Source organism: Bactrocera oleae, chromosome 5, assembly GCF_042242935.1.
Source record: "Bactrocera oleae isolate idBacOlea1 chromosome 5, idBacOlea1, whole genome shotgun sequence".
Classification (NCBI taxonomy): Eukaryota; Metazoa; Arthropoda; class Insecta; order Diptera; family Tephritidae; genus Bactrocera; species Bactrocera oleae.
This window is the reverse complement of record NC_091539.1, coordinates 68,652,695-68,670,925: the sequence shown is the minus strand read 5'-3', so window position 1 is coordinate 68,670,925 and position 18,231 is coordinate 68,652,695. Positions and strand designations below refer to the sequence as shown.

Genomic DNA, 18,231 nt, shown 5'->3' with positions numbered 1-18,231 from the left:
GCCCGCGTGTGTATGTAAATGATAATATACACACACAAACATACAAACAACTACTACCTTTTTGATAGGCAATTCTTTCAAATAATTCGGTGATTTTTATCGCTTGCATAAATGTTTTCAATTTGCTTAACTTTTTTGTTATTTCTTCGCTTCAAGTACTTCAGGAAATTTACATTTCCCATAGGATGTGAGCTCGAATTGTGGCATGAAAACGGTTTTGATTTCAGTAAAACTTTAACTTTAGCATTGAACGTATCGAAACTGTTAGAAATTTTGTTGAATTTTATATATTTTATGAAAAGTGAACTGCTAATAATAGTTAAAAACTAAATTATTTACACGGAATAGACGAACCTCATGTTGGCGATTTTGGAGTCGGACAAAATGTTTACATATGTGAGTATCGTATATTCGTTCAAAATTATTGAATTATTATATATTGTATTTTTATATGAATAAAGATAAAGACATGTAAACTTTGTTCTCTTTCCAATTTGGAAAATAGATTGACACTAGACTTTTATATGCATCGCTCACCACTGACAAACGTTTAACTCAAAAAGTGATTTCCAATAAGGAATTTAAAATAAACAAGTAAAGATAGATTAAGTTCGGATGTGGTGAACTTTATCGAAATAAATGCAGAGTAGCAAGTCAAGCTACGACAATCCTTTATTGGTTATACTTGCATGGTGGCTAGAGAAAGTTTTTAACTGCTTTTATAGCACCAACTGTATTTTGGTTAACACTTTCACTTAATTTCATAAAGACGTTTCTGAATATTATCGGTATATATAAAGGCTGTCAAACAGAGATACACATTAGATAGTAAGGCGCTTCAAAAGTTATTCCCCGATATCGACCATTTTATAGAAGAGCTAAGGTTTGTTACTTAAAGGCTTTATTTGTGCAACATTTTAGTTCGGTTTCTTCATTGTTGTTAAAGAGGAATAATCTGGTGAAGTTTAATTTTGTTATATATCCGATTTTTTATTATACAATTTCGATCATTTTCCCAATCTAATATATTCTAGTGCGGTTCACATAGCTTTAACGCTGTGCAAACTTAATTTTGTAGCTTATTTGATGACTGCAATAAAAAGATATTAATATAGATGACGTTAATTGAAGTACTGATAATTAATATTTTGTTGAAGTAATGACAGGTCTTGTAAAAAAAAAAAAATTGGAAAAAATTAAATAGATTATCTTTTGAAGATTTGCAGAATATTCTTTTAGATTTATAATTCTAATAAGTTAGCAAAAATGATTTAATATATAAATAAATTTAACTCCATAAAACATTTTATATATTTTTTAAATAAAATATTTTATACAAATTTATTTTCAAAATCCAAACCTACATCTTTCATGTAAATTGTGTTTTGTTGTTAACTTAAATATCGTTCAAATATTTGTTGTCACAAAAATGCAGCAAAGCGAGGGCAAACACAATATTATATTATACAAAATTAATTAATTTTTACATATTTATTCAAATAAATAATAGATATAGTTTTATAAAAAGCCTTGACCGTCAGCGCTTGCCATTGAATCAAAATGTGCTCATACTCGCCCCTGCCACAAACAAACAACATAATTAATTATATTTTAAACATTTGCATATAAATTAAAACAGAAGCATAAGCACCAATGTTTTTTGAATCTTTTTCAAGTCTTTCTCGCTTCGGCGACGAATTCGTGCGATGTTCTGAAGTCAATTTTGCTGCATAAATGAATTTCAAATTTTCTGTAAAAGTGACCACAACCAGCGGTGGAAATTTGATATGCATGCACATAATAATATTTAATTGTATTGTATGTACTTATATATAGTATATAAATGTACAGTAAGACCTCGCTTAACGTTGTTTCGTTCAGCGCTGTTTCCTCTCCTAAATACTCGAGTAAAACAAACCAGTTTTAAAGAGGTAAATGTGGAAGCCGTCGAAGAAATAGTTCAAGAAACAGCAGCTAGTCTTTCGAATTATAAACTCAGGGAATTAACCAAGCAAGAAGAAAACAAAAATATTGTAGTGATTTCAAATAAGAGTAAATAAAATTTCCGATAGCGTTTATAAAAAAAATTTTACCACTATAACAGAAATTATGAACTAATTTATTGAAAATAAGCTCAACTTTGACAGGAGTTCAAAAGCAAAATGAATTATCAACACCTTATAACAGAACGCAAAAGGAAAACGCAAACTACATAAGCTGCCTTTTTGACAAACAGGTTGAAAATTGGAAACACAAAATAGACTAAATGATCGGACTGACTTGGATTTTTATTTTATTTTATACTCTTGCAACATAGTATAATAGTTTTGTTCATCTAACGGTTGTTTATATCACCTAAAACTATTCGAGATAGATATAGGGTTATGTATATATAAATGATCAGATAATAACCACGCCCACTCCTCATATAACGGTTATGTTGAAAGCTAGTAAATGTACTATAACTCACTGAATAAATGAGAAACAAGCGTTAAATTTCACAACCAGCATGGTAGAAAAGGGATTTTTAAGATCTGGTGTAAAAATTGGACAAGGGGCGTGGCACCGCCAACACTTAGGTGAAATCCTATATCTCAGGAACTATTAGACCAACAAACCAAATTTTGTGTGCGAAGTTATCCAAACATTCCTATTAGACACTGCAAAAATTGAAATCAGATAACAACCACGCCTACTTCCCATATGACAAACTTTTAAATTCCGTCTGATTCTTTTACTTGACAGTATACAAATCAAACATCAATAAAGTTATCAGAATAAAATTTTGCACAAATAGTGAGCTCAAGGTATTTTCTCTGACGTCCAAAAATTGTCGAAGCCGCACTATAAATTGTACCAAAAATGGGTAAATGCAAGTCAACACCTTCCTTAGCCCTTATATACCTAACATAAATATTTTCGAACCTCCGGTTAACTTTACACCCTACCTATCAGTTGGTATGTAAGAAATCTTAACGAATGAATAATTCAGAAACAATTTTTTTCTAATAACAGTGTATGCTCTTTCCTTAAATGAATGAAATAATGGCGATACTTTCCTTAGTTTGATATAAAGCTTTTCCAAAACCTGAAGGTATTTCCACGGTTTTGATCCTCGCAAGTTGCAAGAGTATAAACCGTTCGGTTACACCCGAACTTAGCCCTTCCTTACAAGTTATAAGTATACTCGTTTATATTGTTTTTATTTTTGTATGATATATTATTAAATTCAATTCCTAACCAATTTTTTATTCGCCCCATTATTTACATGTTAAGATGGCCTCGCTCAGCGTGGTTTCGCATTACGCTCTACTTTAAGGGAACGTATCCTACGCTTTAAGCGGGGTATTACTGTACTCGTATAATATACATAAGTAAGAATACAGCTACTATTTTGTCAAATGTTAGACCCGGTTTTTTTCTTAGGCCAAGCTTGATTTTTAAGTCTTTGGGAACAGCTTCCAAGGAAAAGCGTTTAGTATTATAGATTTAGATCAACATGCTTACACATATAGTATTATACTTCGCCTCTATATCGATATTAGCTTTTCCTTTATTAAATCGAATGTATGTTAAGAATATATAATCAGAAAAAAGTAAATTATGACGAGATTGAAATGCAAAAATCGGCTTATTTTTATTTTCGATGGTTTACTTAAAGCATATTATTTTTGATATGCAAAATAGCAATAAAATAGAATTGTGTTTTAATAGCAAAATATTTAATATTAAAACTTTTATTTCTCCAAGAAGAAAAGGAGTTGATAGAAGAGGTTTTTAACCATATACTCGTACTATATCTCTAACAATTTATGAAATTAGCTTAAATAGATTGATATATATATATATATATATTGTGATTGCTGGTCAAAAATTAAGCAAATCTTTCATCTTTATTTTATATCAATTTCTAGCTTACTTTGTTAGGTTATTAACTAAAACAAAAAAATGTCGAGTCTAAAAATTTCAAAGAATAACTCCAATTCACACCAAAAATTGAGGCCAACATAAGTTAGTCTAACCAGCAAATTAAGCATATAAGTACCATATATACAAAAGCAAGTTATTGATCTCTTAGAAATTACAGTAAAAAAATCTTATATCAAAAATAGAAAGTAAATTCCAATTGCAAGCAATAGCTGTTAATCTTCAGTATGCAATAGAAACCCCTTTACTCTATATGAGCCACAATTTTCGTGTTATAAAATATTGGCCTTTGAATGGCTTAATGTAAGAATATACTATTTTTCGATTATTCTATGTTAAGCTTAACATAAATCCCAACGACTGAAACCAAATTCCTAAAATGCACACGTCATTCAATCGCACTATCGCTTCCTAGAAGGAAATGAAGTCACCTATTCCCGTGAAGTTACGTACCTGCAAAGGAATTTACGCACAGCAAGTGTCTTCCTAACTACACAGGCGTATATATGTACATATGTATTTGAATTCTGCCACTAATACACGAAATTTAATTGAACGCTTTTAACCATACAACTATTTCACGTTTTTGTTGCTACTTTTTGACTTTGTTCAACAGTACACGGCGCTGTTTGGACTAATCGCGCTATTAGTCATCATCAGCGAGGTGCTGCGCGCATGGCGTTCACGAAAGTATCCGCGCGGACCCTGGGGTCTGCCCATACTTGGCTATTTGCCATTTCTCAATAAGCGCGAACCATACAAAACATTAACGGAATTAGCGAAGAGATACGGCCCGGTCTATTCGCTGCGGCTGGGCAATGTGAATGTGGTGGTGTTGGCCGATGCAGCGTCGGTGCGGGAATTTTTAAAGTGTGAGGAATTCACTGCGCGCGCACCGCTCTATGTAACGCACGGCATAATGGGCGGATTCGGTAAGTGTATATATTTTTCTATGTATATATGTATGCAGATAAGAATGCGTGTTTGTTGCGACTGCGGCAGTGAAAAAACTCAGAAGACTTAAGCAGCGAACTTGCGCCGCTTTTGCGTATGTGGTGAGAGCATGTCACCGTGTGCGTGTATGTATGTGCGCGCGCGTTTTCTGCATTGTCTCGCCAACTGGCAGGCAAATTTATGTTTTCGATGCAACGGTAACTTTCGATTTCATTAATTTCCTTCTTACTTTGAAATTCTCGCCTGGTAAAAACTTTTATTTTTTTTATTGTGTACTTTTTGTCTTTGGCTGCGCAGGTCTCATCTGCTCGGAAGGTGCGCTGTGGCGCAATCAACGCAAGCACGTCATCGACTGGCTGAAAGATCTGGGCATGACAAAAAAACAAGGCAACGCGCGTAAATCAATGGAGCAGAGAATAAAAAGTGGTGTTATAGAATGCATGAAGGTAACTAACAAACACACACACCAACATATGTAGGCACAAATGCAGAAGTAAGCAAGAAAAAAGACAAAACAAAAACAAATTGTCATGACTCAGCTGCGCGACGTCTGGCTGCTGGCTAGTTTAGTACTTCAAATTAATTCGCAAATTCATTGGCATGAAAGTGTGCGACGGCAACAGCCCGAAAGCCAGACAGTCTGCAGCAACAACAACACAGGAAGAGCACACAGGCAACACTTTGCCTGCTATTGAAAGTGAATGTTTGCGAAATTCGTTTTTAAAATGCCTTTTCATTTGTTGTTTTTTGTTGTTGTTATGTTTTCGCAGTCTTTCAGAGACGATTCCAAGAAGCATTCGTCTTTCGATCCACACCACGCGCTGCAGCACACATTGGGCAACATCATCAACGACTTGGTGTTTGGCGTGAAATACGCGCGCGATGACGTCACCTGGAAATATTTGCTGCAGCTGCAGGAGAAGGGTCTCAAATTGATGGGCGTCTCAGGTGCAGTGAATTTCCTGCCCTGGCTGAGGTAGTACACTAACACATACACCATACTTTTTAATTAAGAAATTTTTGTTTTTTGTACAGATTCCTGCCCTGGAATATGCGTTCCATACGCTTCCTACTCGACGGCAAGGCGCGCACACACGAAATTTACAACAGCTTGATTGAGAAGCGTGAAAAGTCGTGGGAACAACGTAAAGCGGTAAGCGACGAGAACTTTAATATATTGGATCATTTCATTGATGAGCGCATGCGTCGTGAGGATTCCGATATTGCCGAAGAGCGTCTGTCCACTGACATCTACTACACGCAGGATCAGTTGCTGCATCTGCTCGCGGATATGTTTGGTGCGGGACTGGACACCACTTTGGCGACAATGCGCTGGTTTTTGCTCTACATGTGCAAGTACCAGGAGGTGCAGGAGCAGCTCAGAACGGTAATATATAATATATGCTTATAAATATCAATAATTCCCGAACTAAACGACTGAATTTATAGGAACTTTTGAACATACCCGATAGCGATTTTGACTTGGAACATTTGGAGAAGTGTCACTTTTTGCGCGCTTGCATCTCGGAAACACAGCGCATACGCTCGGTGGTGCCTCTGGGTATACCACATGGCGCTGTAGAGGATTTTACCATTCAAGGCTATTTAATACCTAAGAATTGCATGATCATTCCACTACAGTGGTCTGCCCATATGAGTCGCCTCAAGTGGATCGAACCGGAATTGTATTGGCCCGGCCGGTTTTTGGATGACAACGACGAATACTGCCAACCTGCGGATTTTATACCATTCCAGACGGGTAATACTCTATTCAGAAATATATAAATCAAACACAAGCATCATTTTACCCAAGATTATTTTAGCAATGCTGCCAGCAGTTAAGTTTTGAAGTGGCAATAATGGATTTTTGTTGAACTATTTCTAAAAAAGAAAGTTCATTACGAATAAGTTAGAACTAATTACCTATGTATTTCAGATAAAATGGTTTAATTGAAAAATTTCGCCAATTCTACCCTCCGAACCGCTGAACCTCTGAAACCATTACCAACTTGCAATTCTTCTTCATATTCTCTTTAACATTCTTAAAAAAATAAGCTTTAACGTCGTTTTGCGAAATCAATCTATTTATATATTTAGAATTAATGTTAGCTGCAAGAGGATCTTAAGGCAAAGGATGGAGTCAAGTTTTCGTTGGCCTTTAAGTAAATGTATCATACTATCTGATCAATTTGACCCGTACTGACCAAAAAAAAAAACATTTTCTTGCATTTTACTACAAAATTATCTAATGGCATTCAAAAACGGACTCCTGAGCCAATACAAGCAGTGTGCTTTTTTTGATTTTTTCGGTCTTCTCTCATTTTTGGGGCGCCATTCGCTAGATGGTTGAACACTTTTCACATAATATTCGTATATCCACGACTCATCACCAGTAATGATGCATTTCATAAAAGTAGGGTCTTCAACTACTTTGTCAAGCATCTCTTTAGCGACCTTTACTCACAAAAGATTCAGGTTTTTTGGTACCACTCTATCATTGATACACTTCATAACCCAAAATATTAACCAAAATCTGTTAATCCATCATCATGTGTTGATCCATCATTATTATATTTAAAATGTTCCATTGTATTTTTCAAGGCAAACGCATATGCCCCGGCGAGGAGCTCGCTCGCATGATGCTCTTCCTTTACGCCGGTTACATAATACGCAGTTTCTACATACGTTTGTCGCAGGAGCACGAATGCATGAGTGTGCGTGGTGAAAACGGCATAACATTAGTGCCGAAATATTATGAAATCGTAGCGACACCCATGCGCAACATGAAGGATCTAGTTAAGGACGACGACGTGGGCATGTACAAAGCTGTAGCGGTGAAGAAGGACATCAAATCAAACACAATTTAAGTTTAGTTTATATAAAATCTCTTTTTTGTCTTTAATGTATTTTTCTATGTAATTTCTTTTCAATATGTGTATGTATGTGTGAGTTGCTTGAATTCTTTCATGAAAATTGGTTATTTTTACTGCAAAAAATCTCATAACTAACAATAAAATTGCGTGCAAACGATATTTATATGTACAAATGCATGTGCTTGCATATAGGTATATATGTTTAACAAAAACAATAAAACATTGAAATGAAATTAAAAATTCATTAATTCTGTATACATTGCTAATAACACATACGTATGTACGCATGTATGCATGTGTGTCTATGTTTACTATGTGTGTGGTAATGTTGTTTTTGTTTTTTAATGTATTGCGAATTTGCATGCAGAATCTGCTGAATCCTGTGGCCTACACGGCGTATACGTAACTATTTGGTGTCTATTTTGGGGTTTGCCATTAGTTTTTCGCTATTTATTGCCATATTTGTGATGTGAAAAAATAGTTTTAGGTAAATTTATTTTATTTATTTACTATATATTTCCTATAGGTGCACACATTTTGCACACGCATGTATTGTGCGCTTAAAATTATGCTACAAAAACTATTTGGATATATTCGTTACATTTAATTAAATGGAGTATAAAACTAAACCACAGTTGTTTTAAACTTAAGCTGATGATTTCTTAAAACTAAATGTTTCGCTTATGAATTAACGTATGTATGTATGTAGTTATGCGTTGTACATATTCATTAATAATTTATACACAAAAAAAAAATATAAATGCATAAAACTACTGAACACAGCTTCTTGGGGGTGCTAGAATAGAACTTGTTGACAATTATTTGTTGGTTGCTTGCTTACTAGGCTGGTGTAGCGTTTAAACTAATAAATATATTATATGTAGAAGCGCATTTTTACCGTTATTTGGTAACAGCTGTTTGTGCGAACACAACAGCAACATAAACAGCTGGGCAAGTAACTGTAAATAAGCGCTAACTGTAACTAACTATGCTTACAAGCACTTGCAACGGTAATACAGTGTTTCACGGATAAATAAACTCAGCGCAAATGCAAAAAATATGCAAAATTGCCCAGTGCATTTTAAAGCAGCAGCTTTAATAAAGCTTTTCTCATTTATCTGTGAAATATTGTATTATATTCGCTTTATATGTACTCAACTTATATGGTTTATTGTTGAAATTTTTATATAAAAATACTATAAAACAAATAAAAATATTGTCTTGTGTGCATCAAAAAAGACAGCTTAGTTTAAGCTACTTTTCTCATAATTACTCGTTTTCTACTTTTGCGCTTTAAAAACTAGAAAAATACATTTACTTCATTCTTCATTTTTCTGCTCTCTCTCCATCTGCTTATATGCAACAAATGCATATATTAACTATTTAAATAACTATATATAAAATATAGCAAAATTTATAAATCTTGTAGCTTATTTGTTGTTGTCATTTAAAAAAATATATATACTAAATATTTTGTTGTTTGTTTTATCGACAATTCGAAATCGTCAATTAGGAACAAAACCGTGCTCTGGCACTCCGAACGCCTGCAAATGTGTGCGCATAAATACTTTCAACATAGCGCATGTGCGCACACGCGCGCTGTCTTAACTTCACTACCGCTCTCTTTCACTCTCACTTGCGCGCTCGTTAGCATACGCGCGCTGTTGTGCGCGCACTACTTAGCGCATACGCTATTCAATCGCATGTAGTGGCCTGTAGCATACACTAGTGCCACTCTCACATCTCTCTCTCTCTCTCTCTCTGCCACTTAGTTATAGGCGCGCATGTCAAACATTTTGACATTTGATTTTTTCAACACTTACAACGTGCGTGCGTCTTGTACATCAGCTGGTGGTTTCATTGCATCAGTTTTCAGCGTGAGCGGCCGCGGCGTTAGACATACTTTGAAAGTTTCCGGTGTAATGGTGGCGCCAACATTACCCTTTAAACTGGGCAATGGTTGTCCTTCGGGCAGCGTAATTTCGAAGCTGTGCATGAACGAGGCGAAGAAGAGAAACAGTTCCATACGCGCCAACACATCACCCAAACACATGCGTCGACCCACACCGAAGGGTATAAAATATTCGGGTTTGCGCACTTTGCCTTCGGAATCGAGGAAACGACGTGGGTTGAATTCTTCGGGTTTCTCCCACAAATTGGGGTCCATATGTACGCTGTTGATAAGCGGTATGACATGAGAGCCGGCGGGGATTTTGTAACCGTTCAATTCAACATCTCTGCAAGAAAGAGAAGGAGAAAGAAATAGGGTGTTGATTAGTATAGTCAATATTTTCGTATACGTTTTGGTGAATAGTTGTGAGCAAACATTTTTACGAAGTAAGTATTATGTTATAGATATTAACTTTACTGTGATTATTTTATTAAAAAAATGTATTAAATAAAATGTGACAACGCTATAATTCTAACAATGTCATCTGTCACTAATATTTATAAGCAACATTGTTGAAAGGTTTTGGTAAAATGTTGCTGAGCTCGCAAAAACCTTTTCCATTGCTTTTGCTTATATTTTCTTTGTATTTCCAGCTCATACATTTCTAAATGAAAACAAAAATATTAATTGCTTTTAGCTAAAATGAAGCGGATCAAGTGATTATACAGCGCTTCTCAGAAGTTTTAGATGCAATTCAATTGAAAACTGCGGCAAATGCCCGTCCGTGACAGCAAGTGAAGATCATAATGCACATATGGACGTATGCATATATGTTATATATGTACATATGTATGCATGTATATATATCGAAAGGCAAACACGCTACTGCTACTGGTGTAATCAGTGAAGCTGCGCAATTGCTTATATTTTTTGATTGCCACACACATTTCGTGCGCGCTTATCAGGTGCAAGTTGCGCCCCTCTTCTGCAGACAGCGCTGCTGACGCACACGACACACACACATATGCAACAAACTATCAGGCATGTGAACTTATTTTTCTTCTTTAAATTGCTTGTATGTATGTGTGTAGCAGCAGTAACTGACACGTTTCCAGCAGCAGCTGGTTTGCCCACCACTGCCGCGCTATCAGCCGTGAACGCGGGCAAGTGCGCCACAAGCAAGAAGTGCCAATAGACCGTCGCATGACTGCGCTTGTATCTGGCGTTGGCGTCGCTGTAGAGGCTAACGTCACAGCGGTTGCTGCGACTGTGATGCACGCTCCAAGTGCGTTTTTAATCAGCAACGCGCTGTGCAAAACTGGGCCAAATTACGCATCGCACAGCAGTGAACGGCGCGCGCCCATCCGAGTGCGCTTATGTATGCGCGTGTGTGCGCGCATTTGTTTGTATATGTATATACATACTTCGTTGCATTTGGCGCGTAGATTTTAGATTATTGCGTAGATTACATATTGACGCACATAGCATTTGACAAGTGCTTTGCATAAAAGGATGCGCTCGCTTGACAGCTGTGTTTGTCGCTGCGGGTTTGTATGTGCGTGTTTGTATTTTTGTGTTCGCAAAACGCTTTGATGCACGTCAACGTATCAATTTGACGGTTGATTGCCGTGTGTGTAACAATGAAAATGCGTAGATAGCCGCAGAGGGCATTGAACTTTGCTGATTGCCAATGCGCTGAGGCATTAGAATTTCGTTTGAAGCAAATGTAATGAAATGACGTTATAGTTAATCTTATAAAATTGTTGATTTGATTTTGCAATAAAAATAAAGGCAAAGTTAGTAGCAAAAATATTAAAAATTTCAAACAATTAAAAAAAATATTAAACAAAAACAATTAAAGAAAAATTGGGAAAAAAGTGTATTAAAAATTTTATTTTGAAAAAAATATAGATATATATCTGAAATTTCTTTTGAAACAAAAAATTATTTAAAAAAAATTAATTTTAAAATTTATCAAAATTATTTAGTTAATTAATTTAATTAAAATAAATATGGTGTAAATAATAAAATTTCATACAATTAATTTTGAGCAAAAAATTTTTTGAATTTTCATGATCGATAATAAAAATTACAAAAAATTCTCCTCAGCCTTTTCGCCGCGCTTTTTTATGAATGAAATACGTTGGCAAACACCTCCAGCACTTTTTATGACCAACAAGTACACAAGGCACATGCATATACACGGGTATGCGTGTGTGTGTTTATGGCGCTGTGCAATTATTTGTTAGCAGTGCTATATTGTTGTTGTTGTGTCATTACGCGTATTTTTTATGAATGAATGCTTTGGAATGAATGAAAAACGGGCACGACAAAGCGCGCAATTTTCCGCCTGCAAAGTAACAAACAACAACAATAGCAACAATTGTAAATGGCAGTAGGCAGCACAACCGATCATTACCGTAAATATAATGAAAGACCAGCAGTGGCAGCAACAAACACTTCGCTAATAATGCAGCCACTTAACAATAACAAATACTACACGCTTCTATTAAGTGTTGGCATGTGTGTGTGTGTGAGTTTTCACCAATACATACGAGCAGACGCGCTGACAATGTACGCTCATATACACCCGTTTCTGACAGCAATGTCAAGCAAAAACAATGCCAACAACGACGAAAGCAGCAAATCAACCCACAAATATATATGTAAAACTTGCCATATACATATACATACAAACATATAGTATGTATATATATATATATATCATAAATATAAATATATATATATATGTATATATAGTATGTTTCTGCTCACTTATGCTAACAACTTGTTTTATCTTAGCGCTTGGGCGCTCAAACGACTTACCTTGTTGGCGAGTGTGTGGTCGCGAGCGGCACGATCGAAGAGCGACGCATCGATTCCAAAATTGTCGATTCGGTCACTGGTAAAAATTGCAAATCCTCAATCGAAGGCAAACGATGACGTCCGACCACCTGATCGAGTTCTTCTTGTACGCGTCGCATCGCTTCGGGGTTGCGCAGCATAAATACATTGATCCAGAGCAAAGTAGTTTTGATTGTCTCCATGCCCGCGGAGAAAAGATCGATGATGACTTGAACAATTTGTTCCTCTGTAGAGGGAAAGATACGAAAAAAAACGATATTAATTAGTAGTGCCAGCAGCAAAATTGCAACAAAAAGCTTGTTAACAACAACAAAAAACAATTGATATTTTCTTCAGCTAACGGCTAGTAACAATTACTCACCATGATTTTTTCCATCGAACAGTTCCTCATCGCGTCCCTCGTCCTTCGCCTTCTCAATTTCAGCCAAATAGAAATCGACTAAATCGCGTATATTCGTGGGATCATAGGTCTTTTTGTGTTCATCGATGACGTCACGATAAAAACGCTGCATTTCCTCGCGATTCTTGGCGATTTTCGTCTTGGCAGTCAAAATCGAGGGGAAGTACTGAACGGTGGGTATGTAATCGACAGTGTGTATTTCTCCAAACAAGCGCATACCCTCTTCGATGAGAAAATTGAAACGGCGAAATTTTGGATCATCAATGGAGAAACGTACAGACATCATAATATTACAGATAACATTGCTAACGGCTACGCTGATAGCGGGCGCCATGTCCATGGGTTGACCATCGGAGACGCGTAAATTGTGTATGTATTCGTGTACTTCGGTCTGTGTGGAGGAAAAATTAGAGGAGAGGCAAACAAATTAGTTAGACATGACATAATAAATGGCAAGACAAATGAAGAAATAATGGAATGTCGAGAGTTATGGACAAGTCAAATGTGTTATTTGCTTGCAAGATTTTTGTGGATGGCATCTATGTTTTTAATAAAAACTTTATTTTACAACTGAAATCGTTTATTTATTTATATTTATCTACTTTCGAAATTAAGCAATATAAATAATTGTGGAACATAAGTGGGTGGTATGTGTACTATATGTAGATTGTGTGTGGAACATACTATTTTTCAATTACTGAAGTGATTAAAAAATCAACTCACCATAATACGCTTCTCCATGACATGCTTTCCGTTTCCCATATAAGTCATACCGAATTGACGTAGTTTTTCGTGCAGAAAACGACGCTGGTCCTTCCACAATTTTCCGGTGCTATTGATGATACCTGTATGTATGAAAGAAATAGAAAATACTAGTTAGATAAATTTATAATATACATTGTTTGCTAATTATTAATAATTAATTAAAAATAGGGTTCAGTTATTAATTAAATTAATGAATATTGTAATTTTCTTCATATATGTACATATTTTGATGATGATTTGATATTTTGTTATATTTTCCTTTGCTTAATTTTTTTACAAAATTTAATTATGCCGTTATTTGTACTTAGTATAAAATCCCTGTCAAAGTTTCACGAGCTTCATTTTCGACGCTTTGGTGAAATTTTAATAAAATTCCATGCGGAACCCTCTTAACGCGGAGAAAATGGAATTTTTACGTTTCTCATTTAATTTTTTTTTTGCAAATTACTTCGCATTGCACACCAAAGAAATTTTTCGTCAAACAAATTGCGCCAAAATAATCCCACAAAGGACGCTAAACGGAGGTACAATGAAGAAGAAATGCATATCTACAATTTTAAAGAGCAAACACACACACACACGTACCCTTTTTGAGTGCATTGGTATGCATGTATGCCCACCAATTAATTTTGAAAATTTTTTCCACGTCCGTTATTGACAAATAACGCAAGACACTGTGTTTCACGGTGTTTACGAAAAAAAAGATGGCAAAAATTTTAGTTTTTTTTTCAATTTTTCAGCTGTGGTAATTGAGGTAGTCTTAAGCCAAATGAGATGTGAAATAATGCAAGCAAAAATAAAATTGAAAAAGAAAAAGCAAATAACGGTGATCAAAGCGAAAACCGAAGACGCTGAAACGGAACCATTTCATGGCAACTGGAAATCGCCGGTTCCAAAGCGTGAGGGTAACAAAAGATGTATGCATTTATGTGTGAGTGTGTGTGTGTGTGTGGAAGCCTGCCTGACTGTCCTACTTAATGCTGCAGAAACACACGCACAGTTGAAAGTAAAGGAAATTTACGAAATCGCGCACGCGATAAGCCAAACATGCACGAGAGTGTGTGATAAAAGTGGTAAAAAGCCAATAAAAGAAATTTAATCGAAATAAAGATGAAAAAAACACAAAAAAGCAAGCAATATTTACAAATGTTGCACAAGCGGAAAACAGCAACAAAAAAAACAAAAAAGGCAAAAAGCAATTGGTTTTGGAAGTGAAGTGTGGAATGATAAATAAATAATGCACTTCTCGTTGCTTAAGCAAGAGCACCTGCTGTAGCCATGCGAAAACAACAACAAAAAGCGAAGCAAAACAAAAAAATCAAACGACAATGGCAATATGCATTTACAACAAAATATTTCAGCAACAACACAAAGCGGAAGAATTGCGATATAAAAGTAAAATTATTTTAACAACTGCAGAAGGGAAAAACGAAAACAATTTGCATATAAATTGCGCGTAAAATGCCGCGTTAAAAAAACGTGATCGTCGTAAAGTGTGAAAAAGTTTTCAATAATCAGTCGCAAAAAAATGTTAAAAAGACCGCAAAAAATGTAATATTTAATGCAATATTAATTGATATGTGCACAAATGAAATTTGATTTGCTTTCCAAAGCGCATGAAATGTAAATAAAAATCATTAATAATTAAAAAAGCAAAAAAAAGTTAAACCGTTTTATTGTTCAATAATTTATGCCGATTTTGCACTTTTCTGTTGTGTAGCTCTCACAATTTGTCTTGTTCTTGCTTGTTTATCAATTATTCATGATTTCCTTTTTTTTCTTATGCGTTCAAATTACGGTGAAATACAATTTTTTCACTTTTATTATAAATTTTCGCGTAAATATTTAATATTTTACTGATTTTTTTGCTGTTTGTGTAAATTGAAATTTTTGACGTATTTTTTTCAATGTCAATCGAATTGCATTGCACAAAATTTTTTGGAAAAAAAATTAAGAAATTTTTTTTTCACAAAACGCCAATTTTTATTAAATTTGCCAAAATTGTATCATTAAATATACTTTATTTGGTTTCATAAAAGAGCATAGGTTTATTATCAAATTTCATTAACAAAAAAAAAAAAAATTATTTTATTTTATTAAAATATTCCCTTTTTGCTTGTTTTACACTTCAAACTCACATCGAAATTTATATATTTAATAAAAATAAAATCATTACTCACTGAGTTCATTGAGTGGGCAGTGCGATTTTGTCCGAGAAGCACTTACCAACCAAATGAAACATTAAAAAAAAAAATTTTTTTAAGAAACAATTATTACAAATTCACTATATTTGTATTAGTTTAAATATATTTACATAAACATCATTTATTATATTTATTTCATATAAAACTAAAAAATAATTTTTAAAATAAAAAAAATTGTAATATTTGATATAAATATATATATTGCAGAATAATACCTATTCAGCAATATTTTTGTTTTTTTGTGTCTGTAGTGCAAATTTTAATTTTTCTTAAATTAAAACTTAGATTTTTAAAGTTTATCCAACTACAATTTTGAAAGAAATTTTGTAAAAAAGAAAATGTTTTAAGAGCATAAAAATGTATTTATTTTACTTAAAACAATTTAAAATAATCATTACTTTTGTCAAAAACTCTTAATAAATAAAATTATTATTTTTAATAAACAAAATTTATTTGTCGAGCTTTAAATTTAAGTCGATTTTTAAAGCCATAATATTTTCACTTCAGAAATAAAATTAATATTAATGTTATTAGCAAATTGATTGATATTTATTACGAAGCCATTTCATTTAATTTTATAAATTTAAGCTGATTTTTTTTATGATATTCTGTTTTCATTTTTGAAATGAAATTAATACTAGTAATTAATATTTTAAATAAACAAAATATTTTTTTAATGTTTCAAATTGATTTCGTTTCTTTGAAGCCATAATATTTTCACTTTATATATTTTTAATGACCAAAATATTTTTTTTTAATTTTTCAAATTCTATTTTTTTTAAAGCACAAATATGTTTTCAAATTTGAAAATATAATTTTCATGCTTCAAATTATTTTATTTTTAACACGTATTTTAATCTACAAATTTTCCCTAAAACAATACAAACCACTAACTTTTCATTAAACTACACTACAAAATGTATTTAATGGACATTTACTTACCAAATCCATTCAGGGTTTGCATAAACGGCGTGTCCGGCCTGCCGGTGAACTCCTCACGCCTGAAGCATTCACGTATCATTTTATAATCACTCATCACTACGGTCAATTGATTGCCCAGACGCGTGGAGAAAAGCGAGCCATATTGCTTGGCCAACTCCATGAAGCGTGTGTGCTTCTCGTTGCCCATGAAGAAGAGGTAGCCGATAACAGGAAAACCCCATGGACCCGGTGGTAACTTGCGCAGCTCCCGATAGGCGTTCAAGAGCCTTTGCAGAAAGCAGATCACTGTCAGCACTGTGAAGAAGACGAGCAACAGGTGTTGCAGATCGTTGGTTGTGCATTGTCGCGTTAGCAATTTAATAAAATATGAGTTTGCGAACATTTTGTCTGCTTCAATTTGATTTTTTTAAAAAGTTTTCTTTAACTAAATTTTTTACTGCAAAACCGCTGCAGTTTTAGTCTTTCTTTGCAATATTTTTGACACTTTTGTTTTAAAATATTTTATTGAAAATATTTGCTCTTAAAACTCTCTACTTGAACACATTAAATATTTTAACACTTTTCTTTGCTGTTAATTTTTGTAAACATATTTTGCTTAAATGTCCGTTAATGCATTTGATTTCTTGTAATTTTTACAAACTCTTAAAGCCGACGCTTATTTACTGTGTTGTATTCATTGAAAATGTTTAAAAAATTAAACATAATTTCATTTCACGTTACTGTATTTAATATTTTTTTAATTGATTATAAAGCGCGCTTGAAATTTTATTTTATTTTCTTTGAGTTGTTAATTAATGAATGAATTGTTTTCAACACTCGCCAACACCAAATTCAGACGACTTCGCGTTGTGCGTTAATAGATTTCGACTAATGGCCCAGACGTATGTCCTTGCTACTTTTATAAGCGTCAGAGCTCATAGCCGACCTCACGAACGAACCAGCGACCATGCGAGCGTGCGAGCGAGCGAGCGATCAGCGAAGCGACGTTCTACGCTCTACGATCGTGTTAAGTGTTTGAGCCAGTCAAAAATCAATCTTGCCGAAGCGCTAACCAAACTAAAGCGAAGCAAAAACGAGGTGTGCAAAGCGTAACGCAGCGCAGCGCTGCAAGCCGAAACGAACGAACAGCAACAGCCGATGGCAGCACTATAACAGTGGGGTGTGCACACCCCCGCTGCTGTTGCCATCACCGCTACTCTACAAATACCAACCACTGCTGTTGTTGCCAATGCTGCTCTAATCAAGCGGCAAATCGTATAGAACGACTGTATCGGGCAAGCGTTGGAGCACAGCTACTTGAATATATAGCATGGCCGAAAAGTGAGTGGATAAACGTTGAAAGAGCTTATGATCAAGCCGTGTGACCACTCAAACACTAGACGGGCTTAACCAACAAGTAAAGCTTAATAC

At 34.5% G+C, this 18,231-nt stretch overlaps 2 protein-coding genes across 2 annotated transcripts; one reads left to right on the top strand and one right to left on the bottom strand.

Annotated features, from left to right (window-relative positions):
* The first annotated feature begins 221 nt into the window (after positions 1-221).
* On the top strand, positions 222-7,913 carry phtm (cytochrome P450 enzyme phantom). Its single transcript, XM_014232087.3, has 7 exons — positions 222-396; positions 4,544-4,859; positions 5,179-5,327; positions 5,652-5,857; positions 5,917-6,268; positions 6,331-6,640; positions 7,483-7,913. The coding sequence occupies exons 1-7, from the start codon at positions 358-360 to the stop codon at positions 7,746-7,748; spliced, it is 1,638 nt and encodes a 545-aa protein (XP_014087562.2). The 5' UTR covers positions 222-357; the 3' UTR covers positions 7,749-7,913.
* Positions 7,914-8,215: 302 nt separating this feature from the next.
* Cyp18a1 (Cytochrome P450 18a1) lies at positions 8,216-17,993 on the bottom strand. Its single transcript, XM_014232162.3, has 5 exons — positions 16,822-17,993; positions 13,634-13,755; positions 12,872-13,301; positions 12,472-12,736; positions 8,216-9,991 (listed from the first exon to the last, which is right to left on the bottom strand). The coding sequence occupies exons 1-5, from the start codon at positions 17,201-17,203 to the stop codon at positions 9,574-9,576; spliced, it is 1,617 nt and encodes a 538-aa protein (XP_014087637.1). The 5' UTR covers positions 17,204-17,993; the 3' UTR covers positions 8,216-9,573.
* Between the last annotated feature and the right edge of the window lie 238 nt (positions 17,994-18,231).